General features: G+C 38.9%; 2 protein-coding genes across 4 annotated transcripts; one reads left to right on the forward strand and one right to left on the reverse strand.

Moving 5' to 3' along the window:
* The first annotated feature begins 1,693 nt into the window (after positions 1-1,693).
* LOC103427425 (aluminum-activated malate transporter 13-like) lies at positions 1,694-4,356 on the forward strand. Of its 2 annotated transcripts, none has more exons than XM_008365476.4 (6): positions 1,694-2,066; positions 2,201-2,347; positions 2,726-2,998; positions 3,111-3,223; positions 3,394-3,537; positions 3,786-4,356. In XM_008365476.4, the coding sequence occupies exons 1-6, from the start codon at positions 1,799-1,801 to the stop codon at positions 4,110-4,112; spliced, it is 1,272 nt and encodes a 423-aa protein (XP_008363698.4). In that variant the 5' UTR covers positions 1,694-1,798; the 3' UTR covers positions 4,113-4,356. The 2 variants fall into 2 exon arrangements, with proteins under 2 accessions (XP_008363698.4, XP_070674712.1); XM_070818611.1 differs by having other exon boundaries at positions 3,807-4,356.
* Positions 4,357-15,782: 11,426 nt separating this feature from the next.
* Positions 15,783-23,917, reverse strand: LOC103419127 (protein trichome birefringence-like 11). Of its 2 annotated transcripts, XM_029100357.2 has the most exons (4): positions 23,156-23,917; positions 21,820-22,209; positions 16,808-16,966; positions 15,783-16,565 (listed from the first exon to the last, which is right to left on the reverse strand). In XM_029100357.2, exons 1-4 carry the CDS (start codon positions 23,569-23,571, stop codon positions 16,244-16,246), a joined length of 1,287 nt encoding a protein of 428 aa, XP_028956190.2. In that variant the 5' UTR covers positions 23,572-23,917; the 3' UTR covers positions 15,783-16,243. The 2 variants fall into 2 exon arrangements, with proteins under 2 accessions (XP_028956190.2, XP_070675519.1); XM_070819418.1 differs by lacking the exon at positions 16,808-16,966 and having other exon boundaries at positions 23,156-23,706.
* Between the last annotated feature and the right edge of the window lie 881 nt (positions 23,918-24,798).

The following is a 24,798-nucleotide window of genomic DNA, read 5'->3' on the forward strand; positions in this document are numbered from 1 at the left end:
ATTTTTGTTTGTTCATTTAATACCCTGATTTTCAACTAAATAGACTATATCTAGAGTTCAAAACACGCCAATGTAATTAAAAAATATAAGCATAACATACATAGTTTCCATTAATTTTGAAGGGAAACAAATCATCTTAGAAGAAGCTAGCCAACATGATCACGTAACAGACAACGAAATTGTATATGGCCAACATAAATAAGATAAAAGATGTTTACCAAAAAAAAAAAAAGCCATAAGAAAACCATAGACAATAGAGAGTGGCATCTCCACTATGAGTAAAACGTGGTGTCATTTTCTATTTACTCATCACAAGCGACGTATTAAGGGTCAGTGTTTATCGTACGTTTATTTTTTTTTTTAAATTCTCCAGTTAACTTATTATCTATCCTTTTGACTCGTTTTCAGACATCTTTTTGAGGAAGAATTGATTGATTATTTCTCCCCTATGATATCCAATTAAAATCAATGTTCTTAAAAACGGCCTAAGCGGCTGCCTAGGTGCTAGGCAGGTTGGAACTGAGGCAATTTCGTGCAAAATGGCTGGAAAAATCGGGATGGCTCTAGGCAGGCTAGGCGGCTGGGTGGTTTTTTTTTTTTTTTTTTGAATTCTTTTTAAAGTCTAAGTTCTAACCCGTGCCCTGCAGCTCTCTCTTACTCTAATTTCACAAACAAATACAAAACCAAGCTGTCGTCACTTCGTCTCTCTACCCATTTCTCAAATTCTTCAATTCCTTATTTCCTCCTATTTTCCATTTTATGTTGTTTTAAATTGTGACTTGTTGTACATGTGTCATCCTACAATACTCCTCACTATGGTTATATGGCATATATGCTTAATTTGTTTTTAAATTTTGGACTTGTTGAATACTCTTTTTGCATTTTATTATACAAGTATAATTTTTTTGTAAGTGTCAATATGCACTTATTTACAAAATATACAAGAAATTTACCTCAATCCGCCTAGCCGCCTAGGCACTAGGCGCCAGCCTGCTGCCCAACTAGCTCCTAACGTTTTTTAGAACCTTGATTAAAATATACTTTTATCATAAGATCGATCATCCACACATTTTCTGATTCCAAACTAACCTTTTTAAGTATTTTATTGGACAAATGCATACAAGTAGTTTATCAACAAACATAATGTGATAGTAACAGTCGGATAAAATTAACTTTGAATACATGAAGCCTACTGTCAAGTCTACATGTATTAACGATTTGTTGATAATCTTGCATGATAGGACAATGCAACCATGCATGTTTGCGAGTTATGAGCACTAAGCTTGGTGATCAACCACCACGATGAAAATGCGATAACAATTCATTTGGCATTGGCACAATATTGCGTATACAAAATATGTTGTTGCGAAAAGACAATTCTCCATATATTATATACTAAAATGGCATTGGCACATTGCATAGAAGGCACCCTCGTGCATGCAAGCGTGTTCCACTAGGTGATTATAATTTTATTAATTTCCTTCAAAACCCTATTTCTGATAAATGCGCACATACAGCCAATGTTGGTTTTGAGGCATGTCACAAATTTTTAGGGCACTGGCTTTAAATTGAAGTGGCGAGCCCCCAGCAAGATAGGTCCACTTTAGGTTAATTAATATCTAGTTACTATATATGTCCCACCTTGGCTACTTTTCATGGGATAGCCGTGTATATATAAGCACGATTTCTTCCTTCCAAACTTCACAACTACAAAGTGAGTGATTTGTATTGATCTGTCTAGCTAAAACAAGAAAAAAACTAAGAGAACATTTCTATTAATATTTCGTAGCAGTAATTTATGGGTTCGATCCTTGTACTAAAAAATATTCAAAACAAAGATGAGAGGCACAAGTTTTCAATTTTTGGAATTATTTCCAATCTTAAAAATAGAATAATTGATCAGATAAGCAAGCAAGATATGAGAAAGCTGCTTCACAGCATCAAGGTTGGAGTTGCCCTGGTTCTGGTTTCACTTCTCTATCTTCTCGACCCTCTGTATGAGCAAGTTGGAGAGAATGCCATGTGGGCTATCATGACCGTCGTCGTCATCTTCGAGTTCTACGCAGGTTAGCTCTATTTCTATATTTTGGTTACATTGAAGGATTTCGCTCTTTATTAATTTCTATTGTACTTCATTTATCCAACAAAAAAAAGTCATTAAGTTACTAATTAAATATGGTAACAATATATTTTTTTTCAGGTGCCACACTTGGTAAGGGCTTAAACCGTGGATTGGGAACAATTTTAGGAGGTGCTTTGGGGTGCTCAGCTGCAACTTTTGCTCAAAAAGTTGGTGGAATGGGCAAAGGCAACGCTGTATTCATCGGTTCTTTGGTGTTTATCATCGGTAAGATTAAGGCCATCGATTAATTTTGATCTTTGATTATAAAGTGCTCAAGTATAATTTCGTCACCAAAAAAATTATTTTTGTTAAATATATATATGGTGCGTGGTCTAAAAATATTGTACGAAGTTGGCCTCCAAAAAATTTGGAACTTCCATCTTACCCAAGAAGATCGTGGCGCTTTATCCACGTACCATGCATTACTACAGATTTTAATGGTTGATGACGAAATCGTGATCATATTTTATATATATATATAAAATAAAATAAAATTTTTGAGTGGTACGAATTGAAATTTATTGAATAAGGGGAAAAAAAAGAATCAGAGCAAAAAGATAAACTAGTTTAAGTAAACCTTACATTTTATTTTATTAATTTCAGGTGCATTTGCGACATATTTTAGATTAGTACCAAGCATTAAGAAAAGATACGACTATGGAGCCATGATCTTCATCCTGACCTTCAATCTAGTAATCGTGTCGGGTTTACGTGCCGAAAAAGTGTTGGAATTAGCTCGTGATCGTCTTTCAACGATCGGGATGGGATTTGCTGTTTGCATATTCATAAACTTGCTGGTCTTCCCCGCATGGGCTAGTGATGAACTTCATGACTCTACAACTCATAAATTTCAACTCCTTGCGGACTCAATTGAAGGTAATATACAATTAAAGCATGTATTGGTTTGTGTTAGTGATTAAAGTAAACGCATGAACCATCTAATTAAGAAAATAATTAACCATCTTGTCCAATAATTGATGGTTTGAAGGATGCTTGGAGAATTACTTCAGACAGGACAATGAAAATATGAAGGATAACCAGACTTCCATTTCTAGTAGTTGCAAGGCGGTGTTGCACTCCAAGGCAAAGGATGAGACACTGGTATAATACTATTTCATGCACATTTTATCGAGAGCGTTGTTATTTGTAACGCATATTTATTTACACCCTTTCTAGTAATTGAAAATATAACTCATATGTAAGTTGTTTTTTTATCAATTATAAGCAAAAAAGTGAGCTCACGGTGTTCTATAATTATGTATATATGTCAGGCAAATTTTGCGAAATGGGAACCATGGCATGGAAAGTTTGGTCTCCACTACCCATGGACTAAATACCTACAACTAGGAGAGCTTCTTCGAGAGCTAGCTACCATTGTCATTTCCCTGAAAGGCTGTATTCAATCTCCTAAACAGGTACATATATACACACAACGTAGCCTTTGCTTAAATTCTTTTTGGTTCAATTTCTTTGAGTAGCAGTGTTATACTTAGACACTTAACACTGAAAAGGAAATTAATACAGGTGGGTTTCATGTATAATGGTACGTAGGGGCTACTTCTGTTAAAAAGTGTGTCAGAAAATGTATAGATTTTGTGAATTCAAATATAATTATTGATTTTTTTTATAAGAAATATTCTTAGCTGTTGTGTGTGATTGTTAGCCTTCATCGAGTCTGAAGCAGTCAATCGAAGAGCCAAGTGAAGCTGTTGGCGTGACACTTGTATGGAGCCTAAGAGAGCTTGGAGAGAGCCTTGGGAAGATGAGACGATGCAACCAACAGGTTGTGATAGTGCCCAAATTGAAGTCAACGAGACAAGAGCTAAGCTCGATTGTTTCTCCAACTTCCAAATTTGGACCAATAGAAAATGCTGATGAACTTGCAATTGCAAGCTTTGTCTTCTTGTTGACAGAGATAGTTGAAAAGGTGGAAGAATTGGCAAAGGAGATTGAAGAACTTGGAGAGATTGCTGGTTTTCATACTAAATAGCTATAGCTATGCCTATATATAGACCCTAATATTCTCAACTACGGTGCATAGCCATTTGCCAATTTTTGGCCTACAAAACTCCATGTATGTTCTGAAATTATGGGACTTAATTTGGAAAGGATGCATAGACTTAATTTGGAAAGGATGCATATCTAGCTATATTTATGGTATATTCATATATTGTTGTGAATGGTGTGATGTGAATGCCCATTAGAATGAAAATCAAAGTGTTACATGGCCTAAATATTGTTAGGGCTGGTTTGGTATTGCTGTGCTTTGAAAAAAAGCTGCTGTGAGAATAAGCGACTGTGCTGTGAGAATAAGCGGCTGTGAAATAAATCAGCAGAGCGTTTGGTAAACTTTTTTGTAAAAGTGCTTTTGGAAAAAAAAAAGCAGTCTGATAGTGGGTCTTTTCATTAAAGGAGCACTGTAGCTCCGTGTGCTTTGAAAAAAAGCCAGTTTTCCAAAGCTACAAATAGCAGCTTCAGCTTTTTCCTTTGATTTCAGCTTATTCTCACAGCAGCTTCCAAAATAAGCCTTTTTTTTTCAGTTTACCAAACACCTAAAACCCTCACAGCTTTTTTTCATAGGTGTTTTTTTTAAGCACCTCACTGCCAAACTAGGTCTTAGTATGTTTTTACAATTTTGGTGTGTAGATTTTCCAAAAGCACTAAGGAAGATGTTGGATGAAAAACTCTATATCTGTTTATTGAAGGATTATACAAGTTTTCCTCACTTCTTTACTTCTTCATTTCCCTTGTTACAAGTGAAGAAAACAAACAGAGTAATACATTGATCTTGTTCCACTTCAATCTCCAGTATAGGTTCTCTCATTATTTTTTGTTTTTTTATAACACGTTATTAGCACGACACTCTAACCACTTTTTATTTCCAAAAAATGTTTTCCATAAGGATTTTACTATTTCTATTCCTTCTCTTCCCTACCTGCTTTTGTGATCCCTCGCCACCACAATGAAGATTTGTTACCTACATACCTTTTTCAAATCTTTATGCTACTAACTACTTATATTTTTTTAATTTCTTATTTGGTGTTCTGACTACTAACTCAATATTTATTTATGTTAATTTTGCTGTAAACTTTAATGGTGCGGTATAATCGCTCATCATGCACAACATATTTAATTTTGCTGCTAACTTGAATGGTGTAGTGTAATCGCTCAGCATGCACTACAAATTTCATTTAGTTGCTAACTTGGATGGTGCAGTATAACCACCCATCTGCACTACTTTATTTTGTTGAAGAAGGTGTTGTATAATCTCCTATCCTGCACTACTTTATTCCGTGCGGTACAATTGCTCTTCTCATTAAATTTTTTTAATGGTAGTAATATTCAATACTGATGACAATGTCTATGTAGTGAGTATTACTAACTACCTAACAATTTTTTAGTTGATGTCTAAATTAAGTAACCTCGAGCCTGAAGTTTCGAGTGCTTGTCATTTTGGCCTAAAGTTCAAAAATGAAAATTTTGTAAGTACAAGATGTTCTAATATTACATTATCTTGGAATCCATATTATTGCAAGTTCTAGCACATCTCATTTTTCAGAAAAATAAATGACGAACTTGGCAAAGCTTGATCTTATCACATTTGAAATAACTACCTTACCTGGGTTGTAGATGCCATGATCCATCTTGAGGCATGCAATCTTAGGGACACCATCAAGAAAGGAAACACAACATCCTCCCAAGGTCGGGCAAAAGCCATGATCTTCATCCGTCGCCACATCCATGAATGATTGAAATGCCTTGAGAGATAGATATAATCACCAGAAGGCAGTGATTCTCCAAAGAGCTCATTATGATTTGAGACATCTGTGAATCCAAAATTTTAAGTTAGTTGCTGAATATAATTCTGCAATGTTTATAATCAGCTCCCAATTGAATTTTTGTGGGGATAATGTCATTGAAGCAGACATGCTGGAAAAAAGCATTTAGTATTTTTCATGCATGTAATTTGCTCATGCAACATCAATATAGAGAGTGAAATTTTGCAGTGGCTGAGCAGAACAATGAGCTCTAAATAAAATAAAATAAACATCAGTCTCGACCAACTGGACTGGCGCCAAGCCCATAAATGAATGTTGTTTCCCTTGAAGCAATCACCGCATCCTCTCGTGGCAGTAATTACAGATGAGAACATGGCCCCAAGCGAGGCCGATAGAATAGAAAGTGTAAGAACTATGATGCTCACAATTACAATCAAGGTCCACAGAATAATCCAAACCCAAGCTTTAAATAATTTGGACAAAGGTGGTGTAATCGTCTCAGTAAGTATTTAATCAAGGAAGGATATACCAATGATATTATTTGTCTTATGTGTTTATTAAAATATCTAACTCTGGATTTGTTATAGTGGCAGTATATGTTGATGACATCAACTTAGTTGGGACTCCTGAAGAGCTCAACAAAATTACTCAATATTTGAAAAACAAATTTAAAATGAAAGACCTTAGAAAAACAAAATATTATTTTGGCCTACAAATCGAGCATTGTACTAAAGGAATTTTAGTCCACAAGTCAAGTTACGTGGAAAAGGTTTTAAAGCAATTTAGCATGGATAAAGCTCATTTGGTCTCTTGACATTAAGAAAGATCCATTCCACGTAAAAGAAGATGATGAAATAGTTCTTCGTCCAGAAGTACCATATATGAGTGTAATAGGTGCTTTATTGTGTTTAGCATAATGTACTAGACCAGATGTAGCTTTTTTCATCAACTTGTTAGCAAAATATAGCTCTGCTATAACAATTCGATATTAGAAGGGAATTTAAGATGTTTTACTATATCTTCGTGAGATAAAAGCGTGGGCCTACTCTATTATGAGAAACCCACATGTGACCAAAATCTTTTTTGATAAATAGATGTTGGTTTTCAATCTGATCTGCATAAAGGCACTCACAAATTGGATATGTGTTCACTTATGGAAATATAACAATTTCATGGTGCTTAACGAAGCAAACACTAGCTTATGCATCTTTTAATCACTCAGAAATACTTGCTCTCCATGTAACCAATCGTGAATGTTTTTAGTTAAGATCAACGATCCATCACATCTAGCACTCATGTGGTGTATCTTAATAAACAAATACTGCAACTATCATTGAAGACAATGCAACGTGCATTGCTCAAATGAAGGAATGATTCATCAAAGACGATAAGACTAAACACATATTTCCAAAGTTTTTCAATATACATAAGCTTCAGAAGGTTAAATTGGAGTCAGACAAATATGTTCCAACGATAACCTAGTAGGCCTATTCACCAAATCTCTACCAAAGTGTACGTTGCAGAAGCTGATGCATGGTATCGGATTACATCAACTCATTAATTGGTCAAATTGAAGATTACGGAATCAGGGGGAGCATCCAAGACATGCAATTTTTCCTTACAAGATTTTAACTAGGAAACAAAAGTGCATTTGACACTATATCAATAAACCAAGCAAAGTTGTACTCCTTTTTCTCGCTACGATTTTTTCCTTTTGGATTTTTTTCAAGTAAGATTTTAATGAGGCAACCGATATTGATATATGGGCATCCAAGAGGAAGTCTTATGAATGGTGTGATGTGAAGGCCATTAGAATGAAAGTCAAAGTGTTACACGGCCTAAATAGTGTTAGTTTTGTTTTTACTATTTTGGTGTATAGATTTTCCAAGCACTAAGGAAGAAGTTGGATGAAAACCTCTATATAAAGAGGTATGTTTGTATCATTGTTAACAACAACAAAGAGATAAAATTTGAAAGAAATTATACAAGTTTTCCTCACTTCTCTACTTCTTCATTTTCCTTATTAGATATAAGTGAAGAAAACAAACAGAGTGATACATTGATCATGTTCCACTTTATTCTCCAACAAAGGTTCTCAGTCATTATTTTTTGCCTATTTATAACATAAATATATATTAATTAACCGTGTAACTGAAACTATGACAGATTACTTTATCATATAATAGATGGTTGAGATTACTTCATCATATAATGTGTTTTTATGCATGCATATTGTTTGGAAAGATAAAAAAAAATTGGATTCGGACATGTTGTGCCTAACTTAGGACTTGAGAAATTTTTATATGACAACACACTCATAAGGGTTAATCGTTGGGACTCATATATAATCAAGTTTATAAAATGAAGAAATGGTGACTTATTTGTTATTTTTTTTTATTATCACCCAAAACAAAATTTTGCCTTGCCTAAAGTTGTCAAAATATATTTAACCTTTGGGTTTTAAATCATTCCTTGTTATTGAAAATAAATTACTAAAACATTTTGTAGTCTCACCAAGAGAGAAATGGTTAAGGATTACTCATTGTGAGATTTCAAACCTTGTGAGTGTGCTGCCGTATAGAACAGCCACACGCACAGAAAATTTTCTCCCAACTTAGATTTCACCATCACTCACACCATAGAAAAACATATACAAAATTAATATAGGATAGATTAATAGGTTTGGCCTTAATCTCTATTCTCTACCAAGGTCCCTTAACAAAGCTGTAGGCCAAATAAGATTATAGGATTATGACCACTCTATCCCGGCATCAATACTCATGTCTTAACTGATGTCATGATCTTATAAAAATTCAGTTTTCAGAAGCAAATATAATTTGACCCAAAATTTCTGTTAGAAGAAGAAGACACATATATAAACAAACAACATGATAATCAAACATAACACCAATCAAGTAAGACAAATAACAGTATAAAAATATGGATGCTGACGGATAAACATATAATTATAGTGATCAAGATTAAGAAAATCCATAAAAAGAATAATCCAAAGTTGAAACACTTCAACTCTGTTAAGATCAAGGGGCATCACAACAAGAAGAAACAGAGAAAAAAATGGGCATTCATCTCATGAAAATTGCAGTAACCCTAACCCTAATCGGACTCGTAGTGTTTTCCTTCTGCAGTGTGGTCGGAAGCACTCCAGACAAAAACGTGATAAGTCTTCTATGCAACGGAGGATTGTACACAGCTGGTGATCCTTTTTCTGTTAGCCTAGGTACGTGTCAAAATGCGATGGACGGTCAGCAGTTCTTGTTGTTAGAAATTTAATAATATAAATATTAGTATTATTAATATTTAAAATATTAAATATTAAAGTGAATGAAAATTAAAATTATCATGGATGGGTTTGACCGACAGTTTTCAAGGGTTTTGTATGTTTGAAAAGTCACAACAATTGTCCTTTTTTTTGGAAACAGATGCAACTTTGAAAAAGGTTGCATCTTTGTCAGACACAGCCTTTGTGTTGCAGACGCAGTGTTGAACAAAGGGATGCATCCTTTGTGCCTTGGAAGCAGACGGAACCGTTGGTTTTGGAAAAGCAGAAACATCCTTTGCCTTTTGGAAACAGACACAACCTTTGAAAATGGGGCATTTCGAAACCTATAAATAGACTACCAAGTCAAGCATTTTAAATACTTTTGCATTCAGAAATCATATAAAAATTAGAGTAGTTTAGTGTTCAACAAAGAGAGAGTTTTAAACACTTTTGGTTCGCTGTTCTTTGTGGATTGGAGTGCTACTTCCGCAAAGAGAAAGATCGTTGTATCCTAGGAGACATTTGCCAACGCAAACCTTGAGGCACCACTGAGGGGCAATCTTGTCTTAAGGCTATAGAATCAAATTCTAGCCTCGATCTCTTAAGGTTCTTCTATTCCTTGTTCTTCTTGCATTTGTAGAGATTTTATTGTGTATTATTTAATAATTTATAATAAAATATATAGCAAATTTTCTATAACTTTTTCCAACACTTGTTGGTTGTGCAGTAACGTATGAGCACTACCCATTTACGTACTGATGGATCAGCCTCATCAAAGATTGCATTAGCTAGCTAAACTGTCTGTTCAATAAGTTTGATTTCCACTAGCGACTAAATGCTGCTGCTGCAATAACATTATCTAACTTCAGTGTGTACTAAAAGTCTTCCTATTGTGACGAATGAATGAGATAGCTAGCCTTTCATGATTCAGTCTTTTCTTACCTTTTGGAGACTGCATATTGCGTTTGTGGTTGTTGGACGTGAAGATATATATCAGTGCACTGATTGGTAGAGTCCTACAAATAAAGGCACCTTTTTTTTTGTTCTTTTTTATGCACATTTATTCCGTCAAGAAACTTGAAATGAGTACGGCCAGCGAATATAGCCAGAACGGATTTTCGCCAACCAAAACATCTTTAAAAAACCAACATGAATTTAAGAAGTAAATGGTGTTATTCTCACATCCATTTTTACCTCCCACACACCCTTGTCAATTTTTTTTTGTTGAACTTCTTCGATTCATTCGATCGGACAGTTGAAAATTGATAAAGAACGTGAGAAGTAAAAATGGGTGTCTGGATAACATTATTCTATTTTTTTCCCGTCAACTTACTTCACCCTAAAACAGACCCAATTAACAAGGGAGTCTTCTTCTTCGCAAGAGTAGCCTCTACAAATTCTCTGTCCTTCTCTCAGCTCTCTCTCCCTCTATTTTTCTATCTCTCTCAATTCTTTTCAAGGCATTTGGTGCGGGAAGGGGTGCAAGTTGGATTAAAATTTTCAATCCGACTTGAAAATTTCCGTTTCGAGCAGTCGGAACATTTTCAATTTCGAAAATGTCCAAAAATTTTGGATGACAAATGGAATGTACCTATCCAATCCAAATTTCTCAAACTTAGTACTATAACGAAAAACCATGCACATTCTTATTTACTCATGTTTATTACTATACTTAGAATTGTTTTATTTCGTATTTTGTATATTTAATCATACTATTATAATTAAAAATAAATAGTACAATCATACTTGCTGTTTTATCTTGTCTATCATGATTTTATTTCATACATACATGTAACGGTGCATTGACAGCGGTTTTGCATCAAGTCTTCCATTAACTTCAAGCACTCTATGTTTTTTCTTAAAGTATTTTTCCAAGTCTTCTACTCCGTTTGCCAAGCCTCCATCTATAAAAGAGCAATTTTGGGACTCATACAAAGGATAGTTCTCATCCCAAACCCAATTCCCATCAAACACGTCACACGCATCGCTTCGTTCGTGAAGAAATTCTGGCAATACTTTCCCACTCGATGATGATAACGGTAATGATGAGACATGCAATCCCCCCAGCAAGGCAACCTCACGCAGGGGTGGATCTATTAAGGGACCACCCCAGGACCACCCAAAGGCTCAGAAAAGTGGCTATGAAAACCTCCAAGGAACACCCAAATCTGGGCTGTGGTGGAGGAAAATGGCAGCTGTCACATCCCGACCTGAGCTCCACCACTTCCTGGGCCCAACTCCGTCGTAGCATGATATTATTATTGTCCGCTTTGGGCCCCGACCACGCCTTCACAAATTTGTTTCTGGGAACTCACACAAGAACTTTCCAGTGGGTCACCCATCCTGGGATTGCTCTCGCACGAACTCGCTTAACTTCGGAGTTCCGATGGAACCCGAAGCCAGTGAACTCCCAAAAAACCTCGTGTTAGGTAGAGATGGGAATATACATATAAGGCTTACATGATCCACTCATTTGGGCGATGTAGGATGTTACAATCCACCCCCCTTAGGGGCCCAACGTCATCGTCGGCACACTTCCGGCCACGGATTGGCTCTGATACCAACCTGTCACATCCCGCCTCGGGCGTGACCACTTCCCGGGCCCGACTCCGCCATAGCACGATATTGTCTGCTTTAGGCCTCGACCACACCCTCACAGTTTTGTTTCTAGGACATACACGAGAACTTCCCAATGGGTACCCATCCTGGGATTACTCTCGCACGAACTCGCTTAACTTCGAAGTTCTGATAGAACCCGAAACCAGTGAGCTCCCAAAAGGCCTCGTGCTAGGTAGAGATGGAAATATACATATTAGGCTTACATGATCCACTCCCATGGGCGATGTGGGATGTTACAACAGCCATGGCTGCCGAGCACTTTCTGCAAACACAGAAGGAGAAAGAATATGACTTTTTCTTTCAAATTACTTGGCCAAAACGAGACCGTTTTGAGCCAAACCATTAAAAAAAGGACAATATTTAGACACTGACTAGTCACTGTATTGTTTTACAGACCACCAATAAATAAAAGACACATGTCAACCAAAACTCTCTCTAAATCTATAACCAAACAACCAACTCTAACATTGCACCCATAACCAAACAGCCACTCTCTCCTCCTAAGCATATGTTGTTGTTTATCGCAAATCTCGTTTGCAAAAACCTCTCATCCGCTAAGCCCTCTTGTCATATTCCAGCCCTACCCTCCACCACATCCTAGGCTCGACTCCGCCGTAGCACGATATTGTCCGTTTTAGGCCCCAACCACGCCCTCACGGTTTTGTTTCTCGGAACTCACACGAGAACTACCCAGTGGGTCACCCATCATAGGATTGCTCTCACGCGAACTTGCTGAACCTCGGAGTTCCGATAGAACCCGAAGCCAGTGAGCTCCCAAAAAGCCTCATGCTAGGTAGAAATGAGAATATACATATAAGGCTTACAGGATCCACACCCTTGGGTGATGTGGGATGTTACAATCCACCCCCTTTAGGGGCCCGACGTCCTCGTCGGCACACATACGGCCATGGATTGGCTCTAATACCAAATTGTCACATCCCAGCCTGGGCCTTCACCACATTCCGGGCTCAACTCCGTCGTAGCACGATATTATCCGCGTTGGGCCCCAACCACGCCCTCACGGTTTTGTTTCTAGGAACTCACACGAGAACTTCCCAGTGGGTCACCTATCATGGGATTGCTATTGTGCAAACTCGCTTAACTTCGAAGTTCTGATGGAACCCGAAACCAGTGAGCTCCCAAAAAACCTTGTGCTAGGTAGAGATGGGAATATACATATAAGGCTTACAGGATCCACACCCCCTGATGATGTAGGATGTTACACCTCCCCTCCACCAAAACATCATCCGTCGAACCCAACCTTGCCCACTTATAATCCAACCCTCTCTTTGCCATGGAATGACGTCTGCACCTACCCACTCACAGGTCGCGACTCGCACCACCTTTCTCTCCTTGCTGCCATGGTTGCACAAGGAAAAAAATAGTGGATTTGGTATCATGGTCTGATACGGGGGTTGGGAAGTTAAGACCACCCTATACTAAAATCCTGAATCCGCCACTGACCCCACAAGAGCAAAACCCGTTGATAACTGTAGGGTAATCTAAGTAGAAGAAGCAACTATTGAAAATGACAGTGACTAAGAACAAGTCAAGAATTCCCAGAAAAGGCTCCAGAGGGTTGAACCATTTGAACTTCTTGAAGAACTACGAGTGGGGTCAGTTTTTCGTCTGTGTCCTGTGTGGAGTTGCAATGCTATTAGCCATTTCTTCGAAAAAAGAAAGATTGATGATAAACGGGACCGGGTGATCGAATTTTATGGTGGTTAAAGCGATCGAATGATTGTCGATCCAGCCGGATTTCGAAGCTGCCATTTTTAAGGTTTAGAGACAGAAAGAGGAAAAAGAAAAAAGGCGCAAACTGATTTGATTTGTAAACACGTGCGAATATTTTTATTTTGGAAACCACACGTGAGAAGCCGCTTGAGATTTGAATTCGTAGGAAATATTTTTGCTCATAAGCGTTTTTCATAAATGGGGGATGTTAAAACTTTTTGTCAAAATTTCAACCTAGTTGCTTCTTCAGGAAACATTGTTTTGTACTCCAAACACATTTTACGTGTTTCTACCAAACTTAGTTAGAAATAGGGGTGTGCAAACGGGTCATGGACCTGCGGGTTCTCGCGATTCGGGACAGGTTCGGGGCGGGTCTAAATATTTTAAAGAAGAAACGGGGCAGGGCGGGGCGGGGTGGAGGAATTGACGGGGTGGGGCGGATCCAAATATCAAGAGTAACGGGCCCCCGGCCCGAACCGTTTATAGCGTGGGATTATTCACACCTCCACACTTCTCCACCATTCGATTGGATTTTTTTCCTTACCGAGTCTCATCTCAGACGGAAACCTTCCTCTCCTCCTCGACAGCAGCCATCACCAATTCTCCGTCTCTGTCTCTCTCTCTCTGTCGACTTGCGAGGTACGACCACCATCACCAACCACATCACCGCCGTCTCGTCCCAATCGCTACTACCCCATCATCGCCATCTAGAACACCACCATCATCCTACAAATCGAAATCGACCACCTTCATCTCATGTCCTCCCAAATTAAGGTAGTATAATTTCTTAAATCTTTACTCTTTGGAGTCTCTGCATTCTGCAATATCTAATTCTCTATAATAATTTTTTAGATTTAGGGATTAAGGGTTTTCTAGATATATGCCCTTTTTGACTCTGCAATCTCTGAGTCTCTGCATTTAGTAATCATATGGGATTTCAAGAAAACCCCAAACCGAATCTATAAATTTGCCTTATATGAATTGGAAGGTTCATAAATTTGCCTTCATAGGATTACCGAATGAAAGCCCCACATGCTGATGCTCTGATTAACATAACCAAAATTGTTGTGCTCGAACGAGAGATATTAATGGTGCACTAGATTTAGGGATTTTGTTGGGTTCTTGAATCTTGACCTCTATTCTGTTCGAATTTCAAATCTTTAGGTGAATTGAATTTGAATCTTCTGTTGAATTAAATTGAATTTGAATATATGTGCGTCCTGTGATAGTTTCAAACTTGTATATATTTGAATATTCTGTTTCAGATTTTGGTATTTTTATTTAGATTATGTTTGGTTGATTGGTGGAATGTTTCTGTAAATCCAAGTAATGTAATTAGATAATTGTTGGTCGATGAGAAAATTTAGTGGAGAATTTTGTAATTCCAGTCAATTAAGTTACACAGCTGCATTTAGTTTCATTGTGGACCAACAATCTCTGATAATATGCAAGTCCACTTGATTCAAGTTCTGAAATTTAATTGATTCGAAATCCCCAATTTGACGTTGAGATGCAATATGATCAGGAGTAGGTATTCAAAATCCCTTTTAAGTTTTAACCATGACCATTTCATGCAAATTGGATTTGAATGTAAATTCCTCTTTATAAGCTTTTATTTGTACCTATTGGCAGGGAAATATGTATTTCACCCCTCTGAGAACAGGGAGAAGGCTGCGAACGCCTTGTACTAACAGCAGAGCCTTTCTCATTATTCTATATGTTCAAATGATTTATGTAGTCGCTAAGTTAGCCTGTAATTTATCTTTTAATGCAATAGTCTGTACTCGGGCAAATATTTACAAAGTAGATGATACAGATTTTCTATACACAATCCAAACAACCTATTCTTTAAAAAAAAAAAAAAAAAAGTAAATTGGACCCGTGGACTCGGCCCGAATCGGCCCGTTTAAAACGGGCCGGGTTAGGTCCGATTCCAAATCTCAAAATTCATATACCCGGCTTGGCCCGGCCCGTTGCATTTTAAAACGGGTCGAGTCAGGTTCCTACAAATTTGGGCCCGGCCTGGCCCGTGCCCACCCCTAGTTAGAAACGCTTTTTTGAAAGCAAAAAATCCATGTAGAAGAAACCATTTATTGATGTTGAAAATCAAATAAAAAAACTCCACCATTATTTATATACAGGTTATAGTCCGTTCAATGTTCCGGTTCTATTTTGTATTCTGTAACGGGTCTATTTATGCATATTTTTCCCAAAAAGCACATGAACACGACTCAAATTAACACGAGAGTTGAAGTAAATTCTCTTTCATTGACATTAGATGCAACGAAACCCCTGTATTATCCAGGGCAATAAAAACTTGTGTAATTACATTCTGTGAATACAAGTATAACCATGTGTACATGTATAACCAGTATCAAGCTTGCCTCATCATCTCTTTCTACTTGCATCCTTGAAGTTTAGCATGCTCCGGAAACCAACTTCCGTCCTTCGGGTCCAGAGATGACGAATCTCTCGTTCTAATTTTCCCCTCGTTAAGCAAAACCAGTCTAATGCTCGAGAAAAATGAAGATGCTAACAGTACCATCCAACTCTCACCTTTACGTGCCAGAATTCTTCCGGTGATTGTGGCCAACAAAATGTTCCTGTTTTTTCACCTTTTGTGCGCTGAAGTCCTTTGGTGATCATCATCTCAGGAAGTTTTTAATAACTATTCACAACGTAGACTACAAAGATTTGGCTGAGTAAGTTTCATGCGCGAATGGATTCCCGTTTAAGGAAGAGCGCATACAGAAGCTCGTTCCATGAATCAGGCACACCTGGGAGGCACCAGTGGCTGCAATCTTGATGGTGGACGGAGGCTGGTCCAGTCTCAGGCCCTAGATAGTATAGAGAGGCATGACCATCTTTTCTCCACAGAGACATGTTCGTCACATTGAGCAAATCCAGTTTCCTAACATGTGACTCATTTGAACGCTCTGATATGAGATCAAAGATCGTCTTGTAAACACTTTCGGATGAATTGAACAACAAACTTAATCCAGGTAGGTCACCCGTATTCCAATCACCGCCACTGTTACATCCACAACCTATTGATTAGTGTTAAGTTATACATATGCGGTAAAAACCAAAAGCAACATTTTCCCTGAACACATGAAATGAAAATGTGCAAACGTATACGGTATTGGTTATGTTCTGATGCTAAAGCCTATACAAGCAAATGAAAAAACACAAAGAACCTCTAAAGTGCAAAACCAAACTGAAGGCAAAAAATTATATATCAATGAGACTGCCAACAAAAATGATGGAGCAAACCTGAAATGCACAGGAGCATAAGTTCGAAAGAGGACATAAGACTTGCTCATGTTCACTTCATTGCCAATCCAATCAATCACAGTATCTAACGATCTACAAAATGCTGTTTCGACAGTCATATTCATCTTCACCTCCTCTCCTTCTTGGAAGTAGCAACCACTGACAAGTCATGAAATTCCAAAGATCAGACATAATCCGATAAATCATAGGCACAAACTTTTCTCCATGAGAATTATGAACCCTTATTCAACCACAACAACAACAACAACAACAACAACAAAGCCTTTTCCCACTAAGTGGGGTCGGCTATATGAATCCTAGAACGCCATTGCACTCGGTTTTGTGTCATGTCCTCCGTTAGATCCAAGTACTCTAAGCCTTTTCTTAGAGTCTCTTCCAAAGTTTTCCTAGGTCTTCCTCTACCCCTTCGGCCCTGAACCTCTGTCCCGTAGTCACATCTTCGAACCAGAGCGTCAGTCGGCCTTCTTTGCACATGTCCAAAACACCGGAACCGATTTTCTCTCATCTTTCCTTCAATTTCGGCTACTCCTACTTTACCTCGGATATCCTCATTCTCAATCTTATCCTTTCTCGTGTGCCCACACATCCCACGAAGCATCCTCATCTCCGCTACACCCATTTTGTGTACGTGTTGATGTTTCACCGCCCAACATTCTGTGTCATACAACATCGCTGGCCTTATTGCCGTCCTATAAAATTTTCCCTTGAGCTTCAGTGGCCTACGACGGTCACACAACACGCCGGATGCACTCTTACACTTCATCCATCCAGCTCGTATTCTATGGTTGAGATCTCCATCTAATTCTCCGTTCTCTTGCAAGATAGATCCTAGGTAGCGAAAACGGTCGCTTTTTGTGATCTTCGCTAGATTGCTCCGGTCATTAGTGTGGATAAGTATATAAATGGATAGAGATAGGAAAGCAAACACAAGATGTACGTGGTTCACCCAGATTGGCTACGTCCACGGAATAGAAGAGTTCTCATTAATTGTGAAGGGTTTACACAAGTACATAGGTTCAAGCTCTCCTTTAGTGAGTACAAGTGAATGATTTAGTACAAATGACATTAGAGTACAAATGACATTAGGAAATATTGTGGGAGAATGATCTCGTAATCACGAAACTTCTAAGTATCGGAGTGTGGTATCATCTTGACTTGCCTTATCTGTCTCATAGGTAGATGTGGCAGCTTCTCTGGAAGTACTCTTCCTCCATCCAGGGGTGGTATCTTTAACTGGTGGAGATGCACAAGGTAATGTATCAATTTCACTTGAAGCTTACTTGTAGTTTCAGGCTTGGTCAAGCGCGATACAAACCATGTAGTAGGAGTCCCCCAAGTCGCCGAGCTAGGGGATCTGCTGAAAGAGGTGACAGACAAGGTAAGCAATCAGAGCTCCGGCTGATTGTTCACCTTCTCCCCATCTTGCAGCAGCATGAAGGATAAAAAGAAGAAAAATGAGAAGAGATGATATGGGATACTTTTGCTTTTGAAGAAGTAACTTTCCACAGGCTTATTCTTGAACTGAGCTGGAGGGTTTTCTGGTTTCCTCCAGAGTATAAGGCCGACTGAAGAATTTGAGGGTCAAAACAAGTCCATCAAATCTAGAGTATGTTCGACCCTGCTGATATGGGATACTTTTGCTTTTGACAGAGTAATGGAAGTATCGGCACGTGTGCTGTTCCGCTTGTCTCCACATGCTTCCTTGTATCCTTCGCACTTGCCCTATCTGTTCCTCAAGCAGATGCGGTATCTTCCCTGGAAACATAAGCTGTTGAAGATGAGTACTCGAGAGCAATGCCAGGTAAGTAATCAGGTAAGGGGTTTCAGGCAGTCAGTTCCTGGCTGGGAGCTTGATTTCAAGTGCTGACTGATTGCTCTCTTTCTCCTTGTCTTGCAGGTAAAAACAAGGCCAAAGGAAAAGACAGGGAAAAAGCATGATATGGGATACTCTTGCTTTTAACCCTGATGATATGAGATATTCTTGCTCTAGTATAGCTTGTTTGCAGAGGTATTATCGGGGGGAAAGAAAGCTGAATATTTCGAAAGGCTTCGTTGGGAGTGCCCTCTCAGATATGAGGAAGGGTTGAGCATTTTTGCAGGTCTGCCTGTCCGTTGGGGATGGAGGTCGACATATATAGGAGTCTCCCTAACACAAGTAGTAATGTTATTCCTTTACCCTGCTTGGTCATAGCACGGTAGTGGGAGCTGCCAGCTTCACATGTTTTAACTCTGTCAGAGCACTTTGAAAAAGTGGTATGTGGTATCTGGCTCTCGAGATTCGGAGAACGATGCTTCTTCGATTTTTGAGAAAGCAATCATGCTGGGGGTCTGGCTCTCGAGATTCGGGGAGCAGTGTCTCTTCGATTTTTGAGAAAGTAATCAGGTTGGGAGTCTGGCTCTCGAGATTCGGAGGGCGGTGCCTCTTCGATTTTGGAGTAAGGAATCTTGTTGGGGGTATTTTCTCGGATGTGAGTAAAGGTTGGGCATGTTTGCTAGTCTACCTTGCCACGAAGCACAGAGGTTGACACACAGGGACTTTCCAATTATCCAGCAGTGGTACTGTGCCTTTACCCTTGTGGGTAATAATATGGTAGCTAGACCTTCAAAATTTATGTGTCTAAACTTTGTTAGTGCTGTTTCTTTGCTATTCTTTTACCTTTCTTGGTCAGAGCGATGTAGTGGGAGCTGCAAGCTTCACGTGCTCAACTTTGGCAGAGACTTTGGCAAAGTTATCTGTGGTACCCATGAGCTATTGTTGCGTGTGGGAAGTGAGTGATTGAACAGTAAGATTCATGTGCTTTCTACTTCACCAGAAGTCTTCGACAGAATGCCCATAATTTCCGCAAAGCTGAGTGTGCGAGTGACAGGTGCTGACAAGGCTAGAAAAGTAGGTGCCTCTTCGATTTCTGAGATCGGCCCTCGTGGTCTCTGAGCAGCCCAGCTTTTGAGAAAGCGAGCGCCTCTTTGATTGATTCGGAGAACGATGCCTCTTCGATTTTTGAGAAAGCAATCATGCTGGGGGTCTGGCTCTCGAGATTCGGGGAGCAGTGTCTCTTCGATTTTTTAGAAAGTAATCATGTTAGGAGTCTGGCTCTCGAGATTCGGAGGGCGGTGCCTCTTCGATTTTGGAGCAAGCAATCTTGTTGGGAGTGTTTTCTCGAATGTGAGTAAAGGTTGGGCATGTTTGCTAGTCTACCTTGCCACGAAGCACAGAGGTTGACACACAGGGACTTTCCAATTATCCAGCAATGGTACTGTTCCTTTACCCTCTCTTCGATTTTTGAGAAAGTAGTCATGTTGGGAGTCTGGCTCTCGAGATTCGGAGGACGGTGCCTCTTCGATTTTGGAGCAAGCAATCTTATTGGGAGTGTTTTCTCGAATGTGAGTAAAGGTTGGGCATGTTTGCTAGTCTACCTTGCCACGAGGCACAGAAGTTGACACACAAGGACTTTCCAATTTTCCAGCAGTGGTACTGTTCCTTTACCCTTGTGGGTAATAATATGGTAGCTAGACCTTCAAAATTTATGGGTCTAAACTTTGTTAGTGCTGTTTCTTTGCTATTCTTTTACCCTTCTTGGTCAGAGCGATGTAGTGGGAGCTGCAAGCTTCACGTGCTCAACTTTGGCAGAGAACTTTGGCAAAGTTATCTGTGGTACCCATGAGCTATTGTTGCGTGTGGGAAGTGGGTGATTGGACAGTAAGATTCATGTGTTTTCTACTTCCCCAGAAGTCTTCGACAGAATACCCATAATTTCCGCAAAGCTGAGTGTGCGTGTGACAGGTGCTGACAAGGCTGGAAAAGTAGGTGCCTCTTCGATTTCTGAGATCAGCCCTCGTGGTCTCTGAGGAGCCCAGCTTTTGAGAAAGCGAGCGCCTCTTCGATTTCTGAGATCGGCTTTCGTGGTCTTTGAGCAGCCCAACTTTTGAGAAAGCAAACACCTCTTCGATTTATGCGATCAACCCTCGTGGTCTCTAAGCAGCCCAGCTTTTGAGAAAGCAAACGCCTCTTCGATTTCTGAGCAGGCGCCTCTTCGATGTCTGAAGCTCCGTCGAGTGCAGCTTTTTATAGGGGCTGGCATTAAGTTCCAAAGCACACTTGAATCTCCACCAGTAGAAGCTCCATTCTTGCACTTCTAAGATCTTGATTTGTCCTACCTCTTCTCTCTTCAACACCTTTGAAAATGTCTAGCCCCTCCGACCGTCGTTTTGACTTGAACCTTGTTGAAGAGGCAGCCCCGCCTTCTCCAGACAACATATGGCGCCCATCCTTCGTCTCCCCTATTGGTCCTCTTACCGTTGGGGATTCCGTGATGAAGAATGATATGACCGCTGCGGTGGTGGCCAGGAACCTTCTCACTCCCAAAGATAACAGATTACTTTCCAAACGGTCTGATGAGTTAGCTGTTAAGGATTCGCTGGCTCTCAGTGTTCAGTGTGCAGGTTCTGTGTCTAATATGGCCCAACGCCTATTTGCTCGAACCCGCCAAGTTGAATCATTGGCGGCCGAAGTGATGAGTCTCAAACAGGAGATTAGAGGGCTCAAACATGAGAATAAACAGTTGCACCGGCTCGCACATGACTATGCTACAAACATGAAGAGGAAGCTTGACCAGATGAAGGAAACTGATGGTCAGGTTTTACTTGATCATCAGAGATTTGTGGGTTTGTTCCAAAGGCATTTATTGCCTTCGTCTTCTGGGGCTGTACCGCGTAATGAAGCTCCAAATGATCAACCTCTGATGCCTCCTCCTTCTAGGGTTCTGTCCAGTACTGAGGCTCCGAATGATCCCCCTCCGATGCCTTCTCTTTCTGAGGCTCTACCGACTGCTGAGACTTCTCCTAAGCAACCTTTGTGAAGGCTCCAAATAATTAAAAGTTTAAATCACAAATTCGTTGTAAACTTTCCACCTCTTAGAGTTTCAAAGTTTGTGTAACAAGAAATGTTATGAAAACTAACAAAAAAGTTGTAAGAGAAAGTTATCAGGATTTACTCTCGTATGGTCTTCTCATAACTCCACCAATGCCCCGCGTTGAGAATCAGCACATCTGCATCTCTCCACTGCCTGGAAGTCCTTTCCAGTTGATCCACCCTTAAGGTTATCTTCACGTTTTCTGGAGCGCCAGCAGGAGGGTGGCCCTGAAAGACTAGAAATGGTGCTCTGTAGTACTCCACAGTGCAGTTGAAGTCCTCAAACTTGAATACCAAGAACCCCGAATGCTTTGTGATTGGACTCCCATTCACCTCATAGATTGAAGTCTTGTTAGGTACTGCAGAGGAGAGCATACAGAGAAGAGACTCCCATTGGTTCCTTCCAATTGAGTCACCAACAAATACAACACGCCGGTTCCGAAGCTTCTCCAACATCTTCCCTGCATCGAATCTGTTCTTAAGACAAGAGATAAACCCAACATAAGATCTTGTCCAATCTAACTACTAAAGATCACTCAAATGTACTCAACTAGAGAGTATTCGGTGTACCATCATCTTTATCATCATAAGTACTAAAGATCACTCAAATGTACCACTACCAATTATCGTTGTAATTATGATGAAAATTCACGATTTATAGACGAAATTGTCTAATATAGTCTTAACGTTATCTTTTCGGACTCACTCAACTTGTAATCAGACGAAAACAAAACCTCCAGATTGAAAAAGCATATGATGAAACCAAAGGACAAAACAACCAAAACAACAGGGCTAACAGAGAACTTTCTCTCTACTCGAGCAGTTTGAACTAAAAATATACAAACACTGAAAGAATTGATAAAGCCAAAAGGCAATAAAGGGTCACGGGTGAGCAGCTAATCCACCCAAAAAGTACACCCACCAACCCCCACAAAAACTTAAAATCATTCACGCAGAAAATAACAAGGACATCATTAAGAATGGAACCAACCGAAGTTCGAATAATCTCCCCGTAGTTTGGATTAGATTAATTACAATATCGCTCGGTTAACAAAATATTAACAAAAAAAGGAACCAACCCAATATTCCAAAATTAACAATACAAAAAGCAAATTAAAGATGGAAAATTATATCTGTTCATTACAACTACAAATGAATAAATTAAATTCAAGTAACCGATAAAACTTTATCCGTTCACCTAATCAATCAACTAAATTTCAATTAGGCTGCTGATAAATTCAGGAAGCTTACTTCTCAACTAGCACTGAACCCGTATCTAAACAACACCAAACCAATACGAACATGATAATCATTTTTCTTTCTTTATTTTTTTACAATGCGATATTCTAAACTACTCAAATTTCCGTAAAATGGATACGAAGTAAGAAAGAAACAGAATGGTAAAGTAGTACTAGTACCTGGGCAAGGTGCAACCTTTGGGCTGCCAACGCCACTTGGTGTAGAAATTATCAGGCCGGCCATTCTCAGAACATCTAAACCCTTCATCTAAAAGGCTACAATTCTGAGACTCGTACAACGGATAGCTCTCATCCCAAACCCAATTCCCATCAAATACGTCACAGCCGTTACCGCCTTCCTCAAGAAATCCCAGCAGTCCATTCCCTTTTGACGGCAACCCCAGAATCCGACTGTAAACTGTACGGTAATCCAAGTAGGAGAAGCAGCTAACGAAGAGAAGAGCGACCAAGAAGAACCCAAGAATCCCCAGAGAAGGTTCAAGAGGGTTGGAGCGTTTGAGTTTCTTGAAGAACTCCAAGTGGGTCATTGTGCTTTCCTCTGTTTGATGTGGAGACGCGGGATTATTATTCGCCATTTGTGTGAAGAACGAAGCATTGAGAGTTCGTGGGCGTGGTGGGGGTTGGAGAAATGGTCCAAAAACAAAAGGGATTTTAAAAAGATGGGCGCTTTAGACTTCTAGAGAGAGAAAGGAAGAAGTGGGGTCTGAGAGAGAAAGTAAGCATTTGTGGCTCAAAGAAGACATTTTTCGAATTGGGTTTTCTTCCAAATATCACATCGGGGTTGTTTGTTTGTGTTTACTGCAGAAAAATGGGAGGATTAAAGCGTTGGGACGGTGGTTTTTTACCAGTTGGTTCAGAGAGAGAGAGACAGAAAGAGAGAGAGAGATGGGTTGGCAAGTAAGAAGCAGAAATGTTCGACTCAAGAATTTGAAAACATTCATGCTTTTCTTTAATTAATTGGTTTCAGAGTTCAGAGTCTTGGTAATGGTGGGTAAATTAAATTTTTATTCGATTCTGTAGCTTAAAATAATTAAATTTAGGACAACACACGTTATTTGTACTTGCAATAATCCTCACAATTTCAATTTTGTTTCAAATACATTTTTACTCACCATCTTCAAATGTAATAATGTTTATTATTTTATTTATTTTAAATTTTGAGATTGTATCAATATAGTACATAAATCTCGAAATTTAAATTTATCCAATAGGGATAAATGATGAGCATTATATCACTTGAAAGTGGTGAGCAAAAATAATTCATTTTGTCTCTGTACTTTCATATGCATAAAATTTAGGCTTAAATGTTAAAATGATCCATGTGTTTTAGTCATTGGGTCAATTTAGTCTCTGTATTTTCAATTTGACCAATTTGATCATTGTGTTCATCTCCATTAGCCAATTAAGGACATTTCCATTGGTAAAAAAAATTATAAATTAATATTTATAAAATTATAATCTATTTGATTTAAAATATTTAAAATTAAATAAAATTAAAACTTAAAAGAAAAGTTTTTCTCCTTCCAACTCTCCGACATCCTCCCTAAGATTACCCCCTCTCTTTTCTATGTCACAACCTTAATCATTTTTTAAATTGGAAGTTTTATTTCTTATATGTATTATTCTCATTGATTTAACGAGAAAGTGTAATTATTTCTCATATGAATTTTCTTATGAATTTTTAAAAAGAGATTGAATGAAATGTCCTTAATTGGCTAACAGAGACAAATACGAAGACTAAATTAACCAAATCGAAAACAATGGGACTAGATTGGCCATATGACTATAACACATGGACCACT

This window comes from Malus domestica, chromosome 03 (genome assembly GCF_042453785.1).
Source record: "Malus domestica chromosome 03, GDT2T_hap1".
NCBI classification, from domain to species: Eukaryota; Viridiplantae; Streptophyta; class Magnoliopsida; order Rosales; family Rosaceae; genus Malus; species Malus domestica.

Bases quoted from the DNA above. Each gene is read 5' to 3' on its own strand.
- LOC103427425 (XM_008365476.4), top strand. From the start codon at position 1,799: ATGGGTTCGATCCTTGTACTAAAAAATATTCAAAACAAAGATGAGAGG. The intron at 2,999-3,110 runs GTAATATACAAT...GATGGTTTGAAG, and splicing joins CCTTGCGGACTCAATTGAAG to GATGCTTGGAGAATTACTTC. The intron at 3,538-3,785 runs GTACATATATAC...TGTGATTGTTAG, and splicing joins GTATTCAATCTCCTAAACAG to CCTTCATCGAGTCTGAAGCA.
- LOC103419127 (XM_029100357.2), bottom strand. From the start codon at position 23,571: ATGGCGAATAATAATCCCGCGTCTCCACATCAAACAGAGGAAAGCACA. The intron at 22,210-23,155 runs GTACTAGTACTA...TCTTAAGAACAG, and splicing joins AAAGGTTGCACCTTGCCCAG to ATTCGATGCAGGGAAGATGT. The intron at 16,566-16,807 runs GTTTGCTCCATC...TGGATGTAACAG, and splicing joins TATGCTCCTGTGCATTTCAG to TGGCGGTGATTGGAATACGG.